The sequence below is a fragment of the Anolis carolinensis genome, chromosome 3 (assembly GCF_035594765.1).
Source record: "Anolis carolinensis isolate JA03-04 chromosome 3, rAnoCar3.1.pri, whole genome shotgun sequence".
Classification (NCBI taxonomy): domain Eukaryota; kingdom Metazoa; phylum Chordata; class Lepidosauria; order Squamata; family Dactyloidae; genus Anolis; species Anolis carolinensis.
This window is the reverse complement of record NC_085843.1, coordinates 18,005,888-18,023,260: the sequence shown is the minus strand read 5'-3', so window position 1 is coordinate 18,023,260 and position 17,373 is coordinate 18,005,888. Positions and strand designations below refer to the sequence as shown.

Genomic DNA, 17,373 nt, shown 5'->3' with positions numbered 1-17,373 from the left:
TAAGCATGAATTATTTTCAATGTCTTTGCAGTACTGAAATTTTGGAACTGAAGGAAAAATCCATTGGGGCATTGAATTCTCAATGGGGGAAATCAATGTCTTTATGTTGCTCCCCCTCTTCACAAGACAATGACATTGAGCCTTGAAAATGCCATTAAGTACCAATGGTGTTTGAATTATAATTTGACCATTTATCACCTACCAGGTCGATACGTGCAGGATGTATTTCCAAACATTCCAAACTCATTAAAGCTATGTGGAATATAAATGATGATTTTATTATCTGTCTCTCTGGTACACCAAGGACATATTTCCCAGTATTTCAGAAGTCATTATAAATGCAAGGCACTTAAAGGATAGCCTTATCATCCATCATCACTATTAGTCATTTGTATCAATACAGTTCCCAATGTCCCCAATGTAAGACAAGGCACTGGTGGGTTACAGAGCGTATAAATTCTAGGTTACAGATAGCACCAGTGTTTATGTGTCAGGAAGGATTTCAAAGATTTCATTTTAGCATGTATGGAGTTGTCATAAGGGATCCATTTGTACTGGTTTAAGATATAATGAGGGGAAAATATAGCACACATTATTATGGGATTGAGATTCCTTGGCATTTGGTGTGCTTACTCTCAGTCCTCAGAAGAGAAAGAGAGTGAAAGAGAAAGGAAGAGGAAATAACCATTTTCAAACAATAAAATTTTGGCTTAATAAACTAAGCTATGAACAAATCTCTTGGCTACAGAAACATCCCCCTTCGCTCGTCTCTCCAAGTGCAGACAACAGGAAGTTATTAATTACCTGTTCCTCCCCCAGACCAGTGAACAATTATAAAAAGCTTAGGAACAAACATGAATTGAAATAAATATTTTTAAGTAACCAGCTATGACGAAAACTGCTGCTATTATCCCGATAGGGAGGTTCAAAATATGTGATTTTTGAGAAGGGATGGAATTTTTCACTAATTTTCTTCAAAGAAACATGTAATTTTACAAATATTCTTCCCAACACAAAAAAGACTTCAAAAATATGGCGAACTAATTATGTATAAAAACTGTATGTGGTGGCTTTGTATAGAAAATTTGCATTTTCAGTGTAGCAAACATCATTTTCTGCATAGTAATATGATGCAAAAATGCTTTTTATTTTTAGTGCAAATTAATCGTATGCCATTTGTGCATGAAATGTCCCTCATTGCAACATTTTCTGTGAAGAAAAGAGGATTTTGTGTGTGTGTAGATTCCTGCACAGAAACTATTTTTTCTGTGAAAAATAACCTCATGATAACTGCTCAGAATAATTCCTGAACTTGAATGATTCTCATCTGTCCAAGAGCCTTCTCAGCTACGATTCATGATATTCCAAATTATGTTTTTAATCATTTCTGAATAATTTTTGAATATTCTTTTTACATCCTTGGCTTTGGGGTCATCTTTATTTATTTAAGTCAGTATTAATAGAGCCCAAAGCATATCCCCCAGATAAAAGGCTACTCATGAGAATACAATGAGTGCCTTTCTCATAATATAAAGATTTCATTAGCAGAATGGGGATACGTTTGGTTTTCAGTGACTTGTATCTAGTCCACTCTGTCTTTTGTTTTGGATAATCCAGAAGACAATTGGGGGTGTTTACGGAATGTCTTACAGGAAAAAGGAGGAATTTCTGAAAACTACAGACCGCCCTTCTATAAATGGATTCTACCCATTGATCCTAAGGCTTGGGGAAACCAAGGCCAGAAACCAAGCTTACGCCACATTCTATGACATGGGTTTCCTCAATCTCAGATGGGTACAGCCTGCTGACAAAGGTTGACTACTTTAATGCAGTGGATTTCTCCAGATTAATGGAGGTATAATGTTGCAAAACAAGGCATAATCTTTCCTATGCAACCCATACACTGCTGTCATATAAACCTGTCACATATTCATTTCTCTCATGAAACTATTTCTTGCCTTTTCTCTCCCTACCTGATCCTTATCTAGACTACAATGTTGAGTTCATTATGTGGAGAAATTCCATACAATGTATGGCTGCTATCCCATTCTAACTACATGTGATGAGTCATGGGCCATGTAGTCCCGTTTCTGGCACTGTTGTGCCAGATGAGGAGGAGAACTTGGGTTTTTCGCCGTTTCAGTCAGAATTGGAACTTTCCCAGCCAGATTTGGAAACCTTGCACCTGCAAGAGATTTGTCTTCCAGAAGTCTGTCAAACAAGCCCTGAGCCTAAATCTCCTACGTTTTCTCGCCATGATTTTTGTAAACAACAGAGAGGAGTCGATCAGGCGTCTTGCAGGAGTGCTAGGATAGCTGCTAAGCATTCAGCTGATTAAGCCTGCTTCCCATGGGAAACTTTAGGGAGTCATGCATCTGGACTCAGAAAATAGCTTTCGTTTCTGGTTCTCCAGAGAACTGCTCTTGGGCGGGAAAACGGGACCCTATTTAGGTGTTTTACCCACAAAGGGATCTTGCGGAGTCAATTCGTCAGCAACCGGAGTAGCGTGTGTGGACAGCTACTCCGCTTCCAAGCCTCCGTTCCTGTCGCCAAGCCTTCGTTCCCAGCTTTGTTTACTCCACGAATCCTGCCTTGCTTTCTAAGACTCAGCCTCGTCTTGTTTCCCGGATTTTGCCAAGAAATTACCACGGATCTTGTTCTTGTTCCTTGTTTCCTTGTTGCCTTGAATCAAGCCTCGTTTTTCCAAGAATCAAGTTACTTCCTAGCCTCGCTCAAGTTTCATGGACTAAAAGACCTTGTCATCTCCCCTCACTTTGCCTGGCAAAGTGAGTGTTTCGGTTATTGGATTACAACTTTGGACCTTAATATTTCATATTGGACATTGTTTCCTTGGACTAATTTTGACCTTTCCTGAAAGGTCTATTTCTGGACTATTTTCTACACTTGTTTTTATTAACTTTATAAATTCCTTCAATAAAGATATTAGATAGATTCTGGCCTCTGTGTATGGTTATTGGTGCTCTGCAGCCTGGGTCCTGACAGTTTGACTCCGCCACCCTAAGCACCAATTAACCTAGGCCAGTATGTCTACCGGAACCGTGCCAGGTGGCCAGCCACTTAGCTACACCATCGACAAGGACGAAGTGGACCGCATCCGTGACAAGCTCAATGCGCAGGATGGGGAAATAAGGGGTTTGAAGGAGCGCGGAATCCGTCTCCCGGCCATGGCGTTGCCAACCAAGTTTTCTGGAGAAGCTTCTAAGGTTCATGTTTTCCGTCGCCAATGCCAGGCTTATCTAGAGGCCCGTGCTGCCGAGTTTCCCCAAGAAGACATCAAGGTGGCGTGGATTTACAGTCTCTTGGACGGGCCAGCGGCCAACTGGGCGACGGCACTGTTCGACCAAGTCTCCCCACATCTAAGGTCAGCGCAACATTTCTTGGACCACCTTAAGGCGACCTGGGGAATCGAGGACAATTTGGAGGCAGCCGGCCACAAACTCCGGCGCCTCTCCCAAGGGGACAGACCCTTGTCCCAGTACATAGCCGAGTTCCGAGTGCTGGCCCACAACACCGGCTGGAACGATGTAGCCCTCAGAGGACAATTTTGGGAGGGTCTCAACATTGAGATGCTGGAAGAAATCTCCAAGGTAGATCCTCCCCACTCTCTTGAAGCACTCATTGATCAATGTTTACGAGCTGAAGTCATGCTTGCCAACAGAAAACAATGGGTCCGAGGCCAGAGCGGTAGAGCTGGGGTGAAACCTCCCGCTCCCACCGGCGTCCAGCCGCGTCCAGTATGGAGACCCCCGCCACCAGCCCCATACCCCAGAGGGAGCGAGGAGGTGCCGATGCAGTTGGGCAATGTGCGTCCCAGATTAGATGCCGCCGAGAAGGCCCGCCGCCAACGCCTAAATCTCTGTTGGTACTGCGGAAACGGGGGCCACTTCGCCAGAGAGTGCCCAGCCAAAGGGAAGCCCGCCGCCCGTCTGGCGGCGGCGTCCTCCACGGAGACGAAGACGTGAGGCGGCTGGCGCACAGCCAGCGGGGGAAGCCAGCGACCGGGCGTAGAGAGGCTCGCCAACCTGGTCAAAAAACCCACTCAAGAGCCGCCAACCGGGGTCCTATTTCTTCTAGTGGTCACCTTGTGGTCAGCAAAAAAAGGGCCCGTCATGGTCCATGCCATGATAGACTCAGGAGCCACAAATAATTTCATTGATAGAGAGTATGCCGACTCTCTGGGATTACAATATCATGACTTCAAGAACGCCCGTGTGGTGCAAGCCATCGATGGCCGCCCCCTCAAGACGGGTCCCGTAAGCCAGTGGTCGGAACCCACCAGAATGTGGATAAGGGAACATATGGAAGAGATTTCTTTCTTTGTTACCGAGGTTCCCCATTTCCCTGTGATTTTGGGAATTCCGTGGCTGACACTTCACGACCCAAGCATCTCCTGGTCCAACAGAGAACTGCAGTTTGCCTCAAAATATTGCCAAAACCATTGCCTTGTAGCCAAGGTCTGCCATGCCACAGACACTGAACCCATTATCACCTTGCCCAAGAAGTACTCAGAATATTGGGATGTATTCAATGAAAAAGAAGCCGAGAGATTACCCCCACATAGACCTTATGACTGTGCCATTGACTTGGTGGAGGGGGCCCCGATCCCGCGAGGACATCTCTACTCCCTGACTGAACCGGAGCAAGAAGCTCTCAGGGAGTTCATAGAGTCAAACCTTCGCAAGGGATTCATCAGACCCTCTCAATCCCCAGCCGCTTCCCCAGTGATGTTTGTGAAAAAGAAGTCAGGGGACTTACGCTTGGTGGTGGACTATAGAGCATTGAACAATATCACTAAGCGGAACAGCTATCCCCTGCCCTTGATCTCGGACCTACTAGACCGACTTCGAGGAGCCAAGGTCTACACCAAGCTGGATCTTCGGGGGGCTTATAATCTAGTTCGCATCAGAGAAGGGGACGAGTGGAAGACCGCCTTCCAGACTAAATTCGGATTATTCGAGTCCCGAGTTATGAATTATGGTTTATGTGGAGCTCCCGCAACGTTCCAGCATTTTGTCAATGACATCTTTCAGGATTATCTAGATCGGTTCTTGATCATCTACCTGGACGATTTTTTGGTGTTTTCTAGATCACAATCAGAACATGAGAACCACGTCAGAATGGTGTTACAACGATTGCGGGATCATGGACTTTATGCCAAGCTGGAAAAATGCGCTTTTGATCTACAAGAGGTAGATTTCCTGGGGTACCGCGTCTCGCCACTAGGGCTCTCCATGGACCCGGCAAAGGTTTCAGCAGTATTGGAATGGCGGGCGCCAACCAACAAGAAAGAGGTGCAACGATTCTTGGGGTTCGCGAACTACTACCGCAAGTTCATTCCAGACTTTGCCCGCTGGTCTGACCCAATCACCAGCTGCATCCGTGGGAAACAGCCTTTCCGCTGGACAGATCAAGCAGAGAAAGGGTTCCAGCAACTAAAGAAATTATTCACGTCCCAGCCAATCCTTCAGCATCCAGATCCTGAAACCCCTTTTGTCGTGCAGGCGGACGCCTCCGATGTGGCAATTGGGGCTGTACTCCTATAACCAGTGGGAGATCATCTTCATCCTTGTGCCTTTTATTCCCGTCAATTGACCGCACCAGAGAGAAATTACACCATTTGGGAAAAGGAACTATTGGCCATAAAGGCAGCCTTTGAAACTTGGAGACATTGGTTAGAAGGGGCCAAATTTCCCATTGAAGTCCATACTGATCATCGGAATCTAGAGCATCTAAGAACTGCCCGCAAGCTAAATCAGAGGCAACAACGCTGGGCTTTATTCTTTGAACGTTTTAACTTCCAAATTCATTATGTAACCCCAGCCCAGACCAAGCAAGCAGATGCTCTGTCACGGAAACCGGAATACGCTGCAGGGCGCAAGGAGACCTTGGAGTCCCAGCTGCTACAACCCGAGAACTTTGCCACGCTCACAGTGGGAAACACCAAATCCACTCCCATTGAATCAACTCCCTCTACTCCAGGGCCCCTTTGTGCTCAGGAAATCAGGGCTAGTCAGCAAGCAGATGCCTGGGCACAGGACCAACTTCGCCAAGGACTACATTTTCCCTTTTCGCTTAAGGATGGGCTACTTTGCTATAGAAATCATGTTTACATCCCCCCAGGACCGGGCAGGGAAAAAGCACTTCGTCTGTGTCATGACTGCAAGCCAGCAGGGCATTTCGGACTATTTAAAACCATGCATTTGATACTAAGAGATTTCTGGTGGCCCAAGATCCGCAAGGATGTGGAAAAATATGTCAACACCTGCCCAGTATGCCAGCGCTCCAAGACAAGAAGGGAAAAGCCCTCAGGGCTTCTGCATCCCCTCCCTACCCCATCCCACCCATGGGAAATAATCTCTGCGGATTTTATCACTGATCTACCACCTTCCTGTGGATTCACCACGATCCTAGTGGTGGTGGACCTTTTCACCAAGTTAGCCCATTTCATTCCCTGTGATGGCCTTCCCACGGCCAAAGAGACTGCAGATCTATTCCTCCAACATGTTTTCAGATTGCATGGATTGCCCAAGAGTTTGGTCACAGATCGTGGGTCCCAATTCACCTCTCGTTTCTGGAAAGCACTACAAAAACTATTGGGCATAGACTCTCGTTTATCTTCGGCTCATCATCCCCAAACAGATGGGCAAACTGAGCGCACCAATGCCACTTTGGAACAATACCTTCGCTGTTATGTGAACTATCAGCAGGACAATTGGGCTTCCCTGTTATCGCTGTCGGAGTTTGCCTACAACAATGGGGTCCAGGCTTCTACTAAAGAAACCCCGTTCTTTGCAAACTACGGCTTCCATCCACGTTTCTTTCCCCCTGTCATTGAAACCTCAGAAGTTCCCGCAGCAGAGGACTGGCTGCAGGAACTCACAGCGGTGCAACAACTCTTGCTCCAGCAACTAGACCAAGCCAAGGAGGACTATAAACGTCACGCGGACAAACATCGCCAGCCGGGCCCCGAAATCAAGGTAGGAGACCGGGTTCTTCTGTCCACTCGCTTTTTGCCCTCCCATCGCCCTTGCCGGAAGTTAGATGCCCGTTTCATTGGTCCCTATCCAGTGGTGGCGCAACTTAACCCCGTGACTTTCAAACTCCAACTTCCACGCTCTATGCGCATTCATCCAGTGTTCCATCGCTCCCTGCTTCTTCCGGCGGATGGTGTGCGCCCTGATACAGACCGGCCGGCCCCCCCTCCTGTTTTGGTGGATGGGGAGGAGGAGTTCGAGGTTCAGGACATTTTGGATTCTCGCTTTCACCGCCGCCGCCTACAATATCTCATTGACTGGGTGGGTTTTGGCCCCGAGGAACGCTCTTGGGAAGACGCTTCCACAGTCCATGCCCCTGATTTAACCCGCCGCTTCCATCAGACCTATCCCGCCAAGCCGCGGCCTCGCGCCTCGGGGAGAGAGTCCCATTTTGAGAGGGGGCTTGAGGAGGGGGATAGTGTGATGAGTCATGGGCCATGTAGTCCCGTTTCTGGCACTGTTGTGCCAGATGAGGAGGAGAACTTGGGTTTTTCGCCGTTTCAGTCAGAATTGGAACTTTCCCAGCCAGATTTGGAAACCTTGCACCTGCAAGAGATTTGTCTTCCAGAAGTCTGTCAAACAAGCCCTGAGCCTAAATCTCCTACGTTTTCTCGCCATGATTTTTGTAAACAACAGAGAGGAGTCGATCAGGCGTCTCGCAGGAGTGCTAGGATAGCTGCTAAGCATTCAGCTGATTAAGCCTGCTTCCCATGGGAAACTTTAGGGAGTCATGCATCTGGACTCAGAAAATAGCTTTCGTTTCTGGTTCTCCAGAGAACTGCTCTTGGGCGGGAAAACGGGACCCTATTTAGGTGTTTTACCCACAAAGGGATCTTGCGGAGTCAATTCGTCAGCAACCGGAGTAGCGTGTGTGGACAGCTACTCCGCTTCCAAGCCTCCGTTCCTGTCGCCAAGCCTTCGTTCCCAGCTTTGTTTACTCCACGAATCCTGCCTTGCTTTCTAAGACTCAGCCTCGTCTTGTTTCCCGGATTTTGCCAAGAAATTACCACGGATCTTGTTCTTGTTCCTTGTTTCCTTGTTGCCTTGAATCAAGCCTCGTTTTTCCAAGAATCAAGTTACTTCCTAGCCTCGCTCAAGTTTCATGGACTAAAAGACCTTGTCATCTCCCCTCACTTTGCCTGGCAAAGTGAGTGTTTCGGTTATTGGATTACAACTTTGGACCTTAATATTTCATATTGGACATTGTTTCCTTGGACTAATTTTGACCTTTCCTGAAAGGTCTATTTCTGGACTATTTTCTACACTTGTTTTTATTAACTTTATATATTCCTTCAATAAAGATATTAGATAGATTCTGGCCTCTGTGTATGGTTATTGGTGCTCTGCAGCCTGGGTCCTGACACTACAGTAGATCCACCGTATCTGTAGGATTTAAGTTAAAAACTGACTCATAATTCATCAAGTGATTCAACAGGTTTACTCTTGCTAGTAGTAACAACTAAATTTAAGTTATTAGAAGCCACTGATGTAGACTTATGATGACAGAGGGACAGATGGAATTTTATTTCCATCATCTCTCTGTTTTAGGTTCTCAAAGAAATCCAATAACTTTTCTAAATTAATCATTAAAAACCTCCCAGCTGTACTCTTTCCTCTCCTTTTCTGTAATAAAAACAAACCTTTATATCAAACCATAAAAGTAAGCAAATGGCATGTTTTTAAATGGCAAGTGCATTATGATGGCTTCATGTCTTCAGCTCAGGAAGATTTATAGAGGTATTAACGGAGTGCTGAATCAAGAGATCTCTCTTTTAATATCCGCATATCAATACTGTCATGTTTCATTACTAGCATCTTGTGCTCCTAGCATTTGACCCTAATAGCTAATCAGCGTTGAGAATTGCAGGTCTGCAGGTCGAAAGTTATAGAACAAAAGCTGCAACTGATGTCTATATTACTAATCATTACCATATAAGCTGCTGACTCCAACCTTTTCCCCCCATCAGCATGCTTGCTAACTTTTGACATCAACTGACCTGAAAGAATGATCAGCATTAGAAGCTGCAATAACTCTTTTTAAGCAATTTACATTTGCAATAAAAATGCTGGCCATTCTGAATGTTAAAACTTACCAGGAATCTCAAAAATGTTAAAAAGAGCATTTGGCTACAGTTCTGAAATGTGAGGTTACATAATTTATTTCAGGTTCTCTTTTATCAGAATTGATCAACAGTTGCAAAATCTGTCAATAGTACAATAATGAAAATTTATCTATGCCTAATCTATGCCCCCGGTGGCACAGTGCATTAAACCCTTGTGCTGGCAGGACTGCTGACCTGAAGGTCTGGTTGCTGACCTGAAGGTTGCCAGTTCGAGTCTGGGGAGAGCACGGATAAGCTCCCATCTGTCAGCTCCAGCTCCCTGTGCGGGGACATGAGATAAGCCTCCCACAAGGATAGTAAAACATTAAAACATCCAGGCATCCCCTGGGCAATGTCCTTGCAGACAGCCAATTCTCTCACAACACAAGCAACTTGCAATTTCTCAAGTCACTCCTGATACGAACAAAATCCATACCTAATCTTAGTTCAAGACTTCTATAAGTGTATTTCAAACACATATTATTTTATTTCAACCCTGAAGATAAGAAGAAATGAAGACATTACAAAAAAAAAATGAAGCTGGAGACGTGACCAATCTCCACCTACCTTTGCAATAACAGGATTATTCTCTGCAGTTTTAGTCACTTACCTACATCTGGATCATTGGCTTGGACTCTTGTTAGCAAAGCTTTAGTAGCTGTGTTTTCGTAGACACATGCAGTGTAATGGTCAGACGAAAACATGGGTGGATTGTCGTTGACATCTTCCAGGATCAAATGGATTTCCGACTGACAAAATCTTCCCCCTCCATCTGTTGCCCTTGCTATCAGATTGTACACAGGGATCTTTTCACGGTCTAAGGGGGCTAAGGTTTTGAGTTCTCCTAAAATAGATTCATTGTGAAAAAGGGAAAGTAAATAAATGTTATTATTATAATCAACTGACCTCATGTGAGTCAAATTATAAGACCCAGAAAACCCTGTGATAGGTTCGCCTTGGGGTTGTTATAAATTGGAAATGACTTGAAGGCACACAACAACTATATGCAAAACTATGACCATTTATGAGAATTTCTTACACAATGACCTGGCGCACAATAATATTCCTGGCAGGGGCATCAGCAGAATGAAGAATTCTAGGTCACACGAAAACCTCCCCTTAACTAGAAGGGACTCTCATTTTCAAACCTCTCCTTCCTATGGAAGGGAAGTGACAATGGGTGGGCAGAGTTATCTGTACCCCTCCTTTGTTTATTTTTTATAATGCATGAATAGGATTTCTCCAGTTAAGACAGCAATATCTCCACACGAATCATTCAAGCATTTTCATGCCAAGAATGAGGAAGGGAGTATGAGTTTCACTCCATCTTAGGCTGGCATTAGAACATAGTGCAACATTGCTTTAAGAACATGCTATGCATTTTCAGTAAGAAAAGTGTGCAGAAGTCTATGCAAACAGTTGAAGAATGTACACAACTAAAATGCAGATGTGGGGGGAAAGCACATGAACATACTTTAGTCAATGGGAAAAATCCATTACACTGCATGCACTGGGGGGAAATGCATATAAAACACATACTTTAGGACAAACACAATTTGAAATATGAACACATTTCCTCATGGGATGACAAAAATGTTTAGCAACCTGATATGTTTAACTGGGATGAGACTAGAATTAGGCATATAACGAGATTTAGAGAAATACACTGAAATCTGATAGTTTTTCAAATTCCCACACCATGCATTTAATGTGTGTGATTCAGTATTTCAATATTGTTCCAATTGGTCATGTGGAAACTAAGCATTCCACGAAAATTCTACTCATCTTACCACTTTCAGGATCTAAGTAAAACTTGTTATTCCCAGAGCCATACAGTGAATACCGAATTTCACCATTGGATCCAATATCTGCATCTTTGGCACCCATTTGAAGGATTACTTTGTTGGGTGGAATGTCTTCAGGAAATATTGCAATATATGTTACCTAAGAACAAAAAATAAAATAAAAAAACAGTCTATGTGGTAGCAATTTTGAAACAAAACATATGTATTGGTTGAATGTGTAACTAGTCATTTTCCTCCAAAGGTAGAAGTAAGCGGCTGGGGGCAAATTGTTTCCATTTTTGAAGTATTTTGGATTTCCAGATAAGGGAGATTCAACCTGTATTGCCTTAAGCAACTTTGAGCATTAGATCTATAAGCCAATTATTTTACGTAGTATTTTTATATTGTTGCATATTGTACTTCCAAATCATATTTATCTATATGCAAGTAGCCTATGGTCTAAGCATTAATAAACAATTACATGACTTTGAGCATCATTTGACGGAAAACTGGAATGCAGGTCATAGAATCATAGAGTTGGAAGAAATTGCATGGGCCATGCAGTCCATCCCCCTGCCATGCAGGAGTCTTCCATTCATTCTAAGTCACAATAATTTAATAAATATAAATACATTAATTAAAATCTCTGCCTGAAACGTTAAAGCGAGGCTGTCAATCAGAGTAGAAACTAAATAGAAGCTGTCAATCAGACTAGACAAATCAGATTGGACAAACAGTCCCACCTAGAACAAGGCAATTTTTTATCTTCACTGTTATTACTACTACAAGAGAAATCAGGCAGGGAGGAAATATAGAACTCCTCACTTGTCATCACAGTCACAGCTTCTGGAATACCTTAACTAATGACAGTTGAGGCAGAGGTCAAATCCAGCAACATGAATAATTGTCGATAAGATTATTCTTACATCTGCTATAATTATGCATTGAAGTAAGTATGTTGTAATTAACAATTCACATTATAGTCAAGCCTCTTTCCAATCTGTTCCTCCCAAACCCTGAAATTTATGAAAGAAATGATGTATTTGTTCATTCTTTGAGTTTTTTCAAAATTTTGTGAAGCAGTTCCAAGAATGCACATGCAAGGTGAAAGTGCACATAAGCTTGAATTAGAAAAAATAACAAAGAAAACCGTTCAGGAAAATTGTTTATGAATAATGGGACAAAGTTGTTTCAAAAACATGTTCTATATGAGAAAAATGTGCATGGGATTTTGAAATACAATGACCTTAAAAATGATTCAGACACAATGAAAATATTGTGTGTGTATGGGATTGAGGTGGGGAGGCAGGAGGAAATAAGGAAACTAAAAATGAGAGTTTTCTCTGGTTCCACTGGCTGTTTTCAGCTTGCCAAGAGAAGTAGATAAATACAACAAACAAACAAAAAAGATGGTCAAGCTAACCTGATCACAGACAGGATTGTTATCATTCACATCAGTGACAATCACTTCCACAGCCGTCTGAGTTACAAAGAGCCCATCTGTGGCTGTAATATTCAAAAGATAGACATCTTGTTCTTCCCGATCCAATGGTCTCTTGACATAAACCTTCCATTCATTCTGAACCAGACCAAGGTCAAACTTTCCTTTTGGATTTCCTCCTGTGGAAATAGAAAAAAACCCCAATTATCACCAATTTCCAAACGAGTATATAAAATACACCTGTGAGCTGGAGGGTATCAGATAAATCTAAAATTGGATCTTACTGTTCCTTTTCACTTGAACAGTGGCTGGGTTTTTTAATTAATGGCGTTTATGTAATTTTAAAATGCTGCTTTATTTTTATATTGTGAGCCATGTCCTCATTATTAACTGTTGATTTAATTTAAATTTGATATATTTCTGTGTGTATGTGTCATGATGATTTGAATAATTATATTGTGAGCCGCTCCAAGTCCTTTTGGGGAGATGGGGCGGGATACAAATAAAGTTGTTTATTATTATTATTATTATTATTATTATTATTATTATTGTTATTGTTATTATTATTATTCCCAAAGCTACTCAGTTCTGGATTCCCATGGACACATTATTAGGACACATAAAGTTAGGGGGAAAAGCCAAAACGGACTTTTTTGTGGTATCATGAAACTGATTGAATGAATGGAATTTAACTATGTGATGATAAACTATTCCATACTTCCAGTGGGGAGAAAATGGTGTTGTCCTAAGATTAGCTTGCTCCCAGGAGTAGCTACAACAGGGATTGCTGACTGGAGATGGAATAGGGTGGGGAGCTCTAGCAGCAAAAAAAAATCACCCCAAAATGTAAAATGTTATTCTCTAAGATGTTCAATAAACCGTTGTTGAAAATGCACTAAACAAGAAGGGCCTTTTAATCATTCCAGCCCCAAAGCATGTTCCTCATGACTAGCTATTAAAAGTGTATGAGTTAATTGAAATTATCTACTTTGAATAAAGAAAAATAATTAACAATATTTTTGAGAAATTTGAAACCCCTGATTGACTTTTTGAAACAAATGAATGATGATTTGTTGAATAGTATGAAAAACATAGCTGTAGAGCAACTTAAAATTGACAGAGGTAAAAGTTTAAGAATTAAATGTCAGAAAAGCTAGTTGGAAATCATTTTTTCATTTTGTTAGGTTTAGTGTTTATTATATACAGTACAGTCTTGCTTATCCAACCTTCGCTCATCCAACGTTCTATATTATCCAATGCAGACTGCCTCCCGCCCAGATCCACAGCTGTTTTTCTAGGCAGCGATGCACACTGGGCCAACACACCCAACAACAACACAAGTGCAGCCACGCTCCCAAACAAGTGGCAGACTTGTTGTAAAACATGATGTTTTGGTGCTTAATTTGTAAAATCATAATATAATTTGATGTTCAATAGGCTTTTCCTTAATTCCTCATTATCCAACATTGTCACTTATCCAACATTCTGCTGGCCTGCTTATATTGGATAAGGGAGACTCTACTGTATATCAATAGCTTGGGCATACTTTTTGTTTTTTGGTAATTGTGGGTTCCATTTAATTTTTATTTTATATGTAATTTTATTTAATAAAATATTTTAAAATTATTTCAAGGGATCTACTTTTAATTGAGACTAACCAACAAGATTACAACTGTCTCCCATTTGACATGGGCTTTATGAGACCATTAAGTTCTTATCCATACCTAGCTCATGACAACCCAATTAGTATTTTCAACATGGATGTGCAAATTTAAGTCTATCTTAGCTGTTCATTCTCGCCTTTTTCTTTCTCTTTCCCTCTGTATTTTTGAAGATAGCTATTGATGGACATTAGATGGGTACGAAGATTAACTATACCTACAATGAGTTCAAATTAATGTTTGCAAACCTGTATCTAGCCCATTAAGGTAATCACTAAGATCATTGTGTGAGAAATACAAACATTAATTAGCTCAGAAAGCATGCAAACATAAGTTTCTAAATTCTTAGCCGCAATGAATCTGTGTTGGATAACAAAACCATAATAACACCCTAAACACACCTGACCTCATCTGATTTTGAATGCTAAGTTGGTTAATATTTGGTCTTACTCAGAACAAAGTATCTTCCTGTTTTCTATTTAAGGAAGCTACTATATAATTTTTTTCTTTCTTCCATTCTTTATAGCACTTTCTTCTCTAGATCCTTTCTGCCACACTCACATTGTCCAACGAGTGGCCAGGTTCAAAATGAGGACAAACTACCATTTATAGCATAGGTTCTTTTACACAAGTGTAAAATTTTCAGGGAACCTCTTTGTTACTCCTCTCAGTACTTCCCAATTCCATCTTCTCCTATTTTTCAGATTGGGCCACCCTATTCTCTCCTGCACCTCCCCAGGTTTCTGCATTTTTTTTCTTGCATTAGCACTTAGAATACACCATAAACCAATGAAGAAACAATTAAATAACTGCGGCCATCTTCCTCCTGAGATTATGATGGCAACAGCTGGAAGTGCTTTTCTCTCTTATGCGAGAGTTAAAATGACAACATTCCAAGACAATAAAATCATTTATGCCATGTTTCTGAGATGATCTCCTTCTTTGACACCCCTTAAGGGCAATCAAACTCAAAAGGTGAGCAATCAATAGCCTCCCTTTCACAACGGTGCAATTGTCTTTCCCCTTCAGTCTCAAGAGAGGATGTACTACAACCCCCACATTCTTGTTACCAAGACAATTTCATTAGCTGTTGATTATGCAATCAAGGGAATGCAGCAGCTCCATTAAGGAATCCTTTAATGAAGGGTTTTATCACACCGCAATGTTATTTTTGTATTCATTACAATTCTCATTTGGGTGGGTGCATATACAGGAAAGAGGATAGAGTAAGCTGAACACACAAAGATACATGGATCTTAAGTGGGCTGAAGGAGAAGTTGTTGAAGGAATAGGTTAAAAAATAAGGCTAGCAATTAGATCACATTTCCACAACAACAAAAACCAGTAAGGAGAGAGGATGAAGGCTACCAGATTCTACTCAATAGGAATGATGGCATTGACCCTTGCCGTGTTCCGTTTTCATATCACCCAAACTCAAGGTAGAGATGCTATCATATGAGAAGAAAACATGGCCATTTCACAATCAGGACAGACATTCTAAAGCTTTGGTTCTCCATCATGAGTTTTGATTTTCAGTTCTAAGCAGATTCCTCCACTTTGGTCAATGGACAGAGATTCTGGGAACTAAAGCCCAAACAACCATGGCAATAGAAAGAAAATGAGAAGTAGTGCCAGAACCTTAAGTATTTCTGTGGTTATTATTCCTCTGACATCATCATCATCATCATCATCATCTTAAAATGGATATTTACTTTTTCATTCCATGTGGTAATCATCTTCAACATGGCTACTTCCACTATTGAGTTTCTTAACTACTGTTGGACACCAAATTATAATGATTTAGTAGAGTGATGTCTCAGTATATCTTTGATATTGTAGTTACCTTCCTTCTAAAAGTCCCCAAATGCCACTTTAGGATAATTTCATACATTATGCAAAGTTATTTAATATCCACTCATTTGAAATCCACAATTATCATTCTGTTAAAGCGGGTGTATAGTTTTTTAACATCCTTTCAAACTGCAGCCTGAGAACATCTGAAGGGCAAACTTTGCTTGCCCCCTACTAGATTGTTCAGCAAATTGTTAATGAAAGCCCCAAAGTGGCTGCAACCATTCTGTGTCTGAATAACACACCAATTGTTTTGGAAATAGCTACATCATCTTGGGGAGAAGAGGCTGAACTGCATGGAAATGTATGGGAATTCTTCTTCATTCACATTTCAAAACCAATTTACCACATGCACACTTTCGGAGCCTGCAGAACACACACCTAAACTAACAAAGGTATAGTTTTCAAAGGTTGCAATGCTGTTTGCCTAAACAAGAACATGTACAAAATTGTAAAGGAGTGATGCAAAATTCTGAAATAATGTGTACAGAAATTTGTGTATTTTGATAAATCTGCTGGACACATGGAAAAACTGCTTGAAAGAATATACATGCAATTGAAGAAGTTTATACAAAAAGCATTAGAAATGTGTATGAAAAATGTGTGTTTTGTCAAAAATTGTGTATAAAAATACTTATGAATCATGTCCAGGATGGGGATAAATGCAATCAGATGTTGAAATATGGCAAAATAATTTTAACTGTAGAAAAACAGGAAGCTGGTTGAAAGTGACTAGGTTAGGTTTGCCTATTGCAACAACTGGAAGAGGAATGGACAGAGTGGTTTTTGTAGTTTAAGATAATGGGAGTTATACTCAAAAACATTTAACAAGTAAATGATTGGGGACAGCTGCAAGAATTATCCAGTCCGCAGTTTTAACCACTCTGTTACGCAACTGCTTTATTTACATATCCTTGTATTTAGATATAAATAAGACCTCAGTCTGGAGAAAAGTCAGAGTATAAATGGATGGATGAATGGATAGATGAAATACAATGGTATCCTTCTGAACTCCTTTGATGGATCATTTCTATGGTGATTAAACGCTACCCCGCCGGTTCTGAATAAAGGCCTTCCTAGTCCAGCCTTCTTTGGTCGCTGAGATAACTAGCCTTCCGTGATTCTTGAAATCTCATTAGCAGAGTCCATTATGAGGCTAGATGGAATTACAGTCAGCCCTCCATATTAACTGATCCCGCACCCATGAGTTCCACCATCCACAGCTTGATTTTGTCTTTTTATATAAAACCCACCATTTTACTATGCTAATCTATATAATCTTCCAGAGTCCACTGTTCTGGAAGAAGAACCCTATAGGCGTTCTTCTATGTACGTTTCTCATATAAAAAGGAGAATTGCTAATTCGAAGCCCATTCTGGGCACTGAAGTAGTCTTCAAACTCACACAAGTTCACCACTATACGCCACAGGACAGTAGGTACTCAAAGACATAAAAAACCCACCCCTCAACATGTTCATA

The 17,373-nt window shown here is 41.5% G+C and overlaps 1 protein-coding gene across 10 annotated transcripts in view; it reads right to left on the bottom strand.

Annotated features, from left to right (window-relative positions):
* The window catches only part of fat3 (FAT atypical cadherin 3), a 572,050-nt gene that overhangs the window by 71,989 nt on the left and 482,688 nt on the right, over nt 1-17,373 (bottom strand). For all 10 annotated transcript variants that reach the window (XM_062974535.1, XM_062974536.1, XM_062974528.1 and 7 more), the window contains 3 exons: nt 12,365-12,561; nt 10,948-11,101; nt 9,768-10,001 (listed from right to left, as the gene is read on the bottom strand). In XM_062974535.1, the coding sequence (XP_062830605.1) occupies nt 9,768-10,001; nt 10,948-11,101; nt 12,365-12,561 (585 nt within the window). The remainder of the gene's footprint in view (nt 1-9,767; nt 10,002-10,947; nt 11,102-12,364; nt 12,562-17,373) is intronic.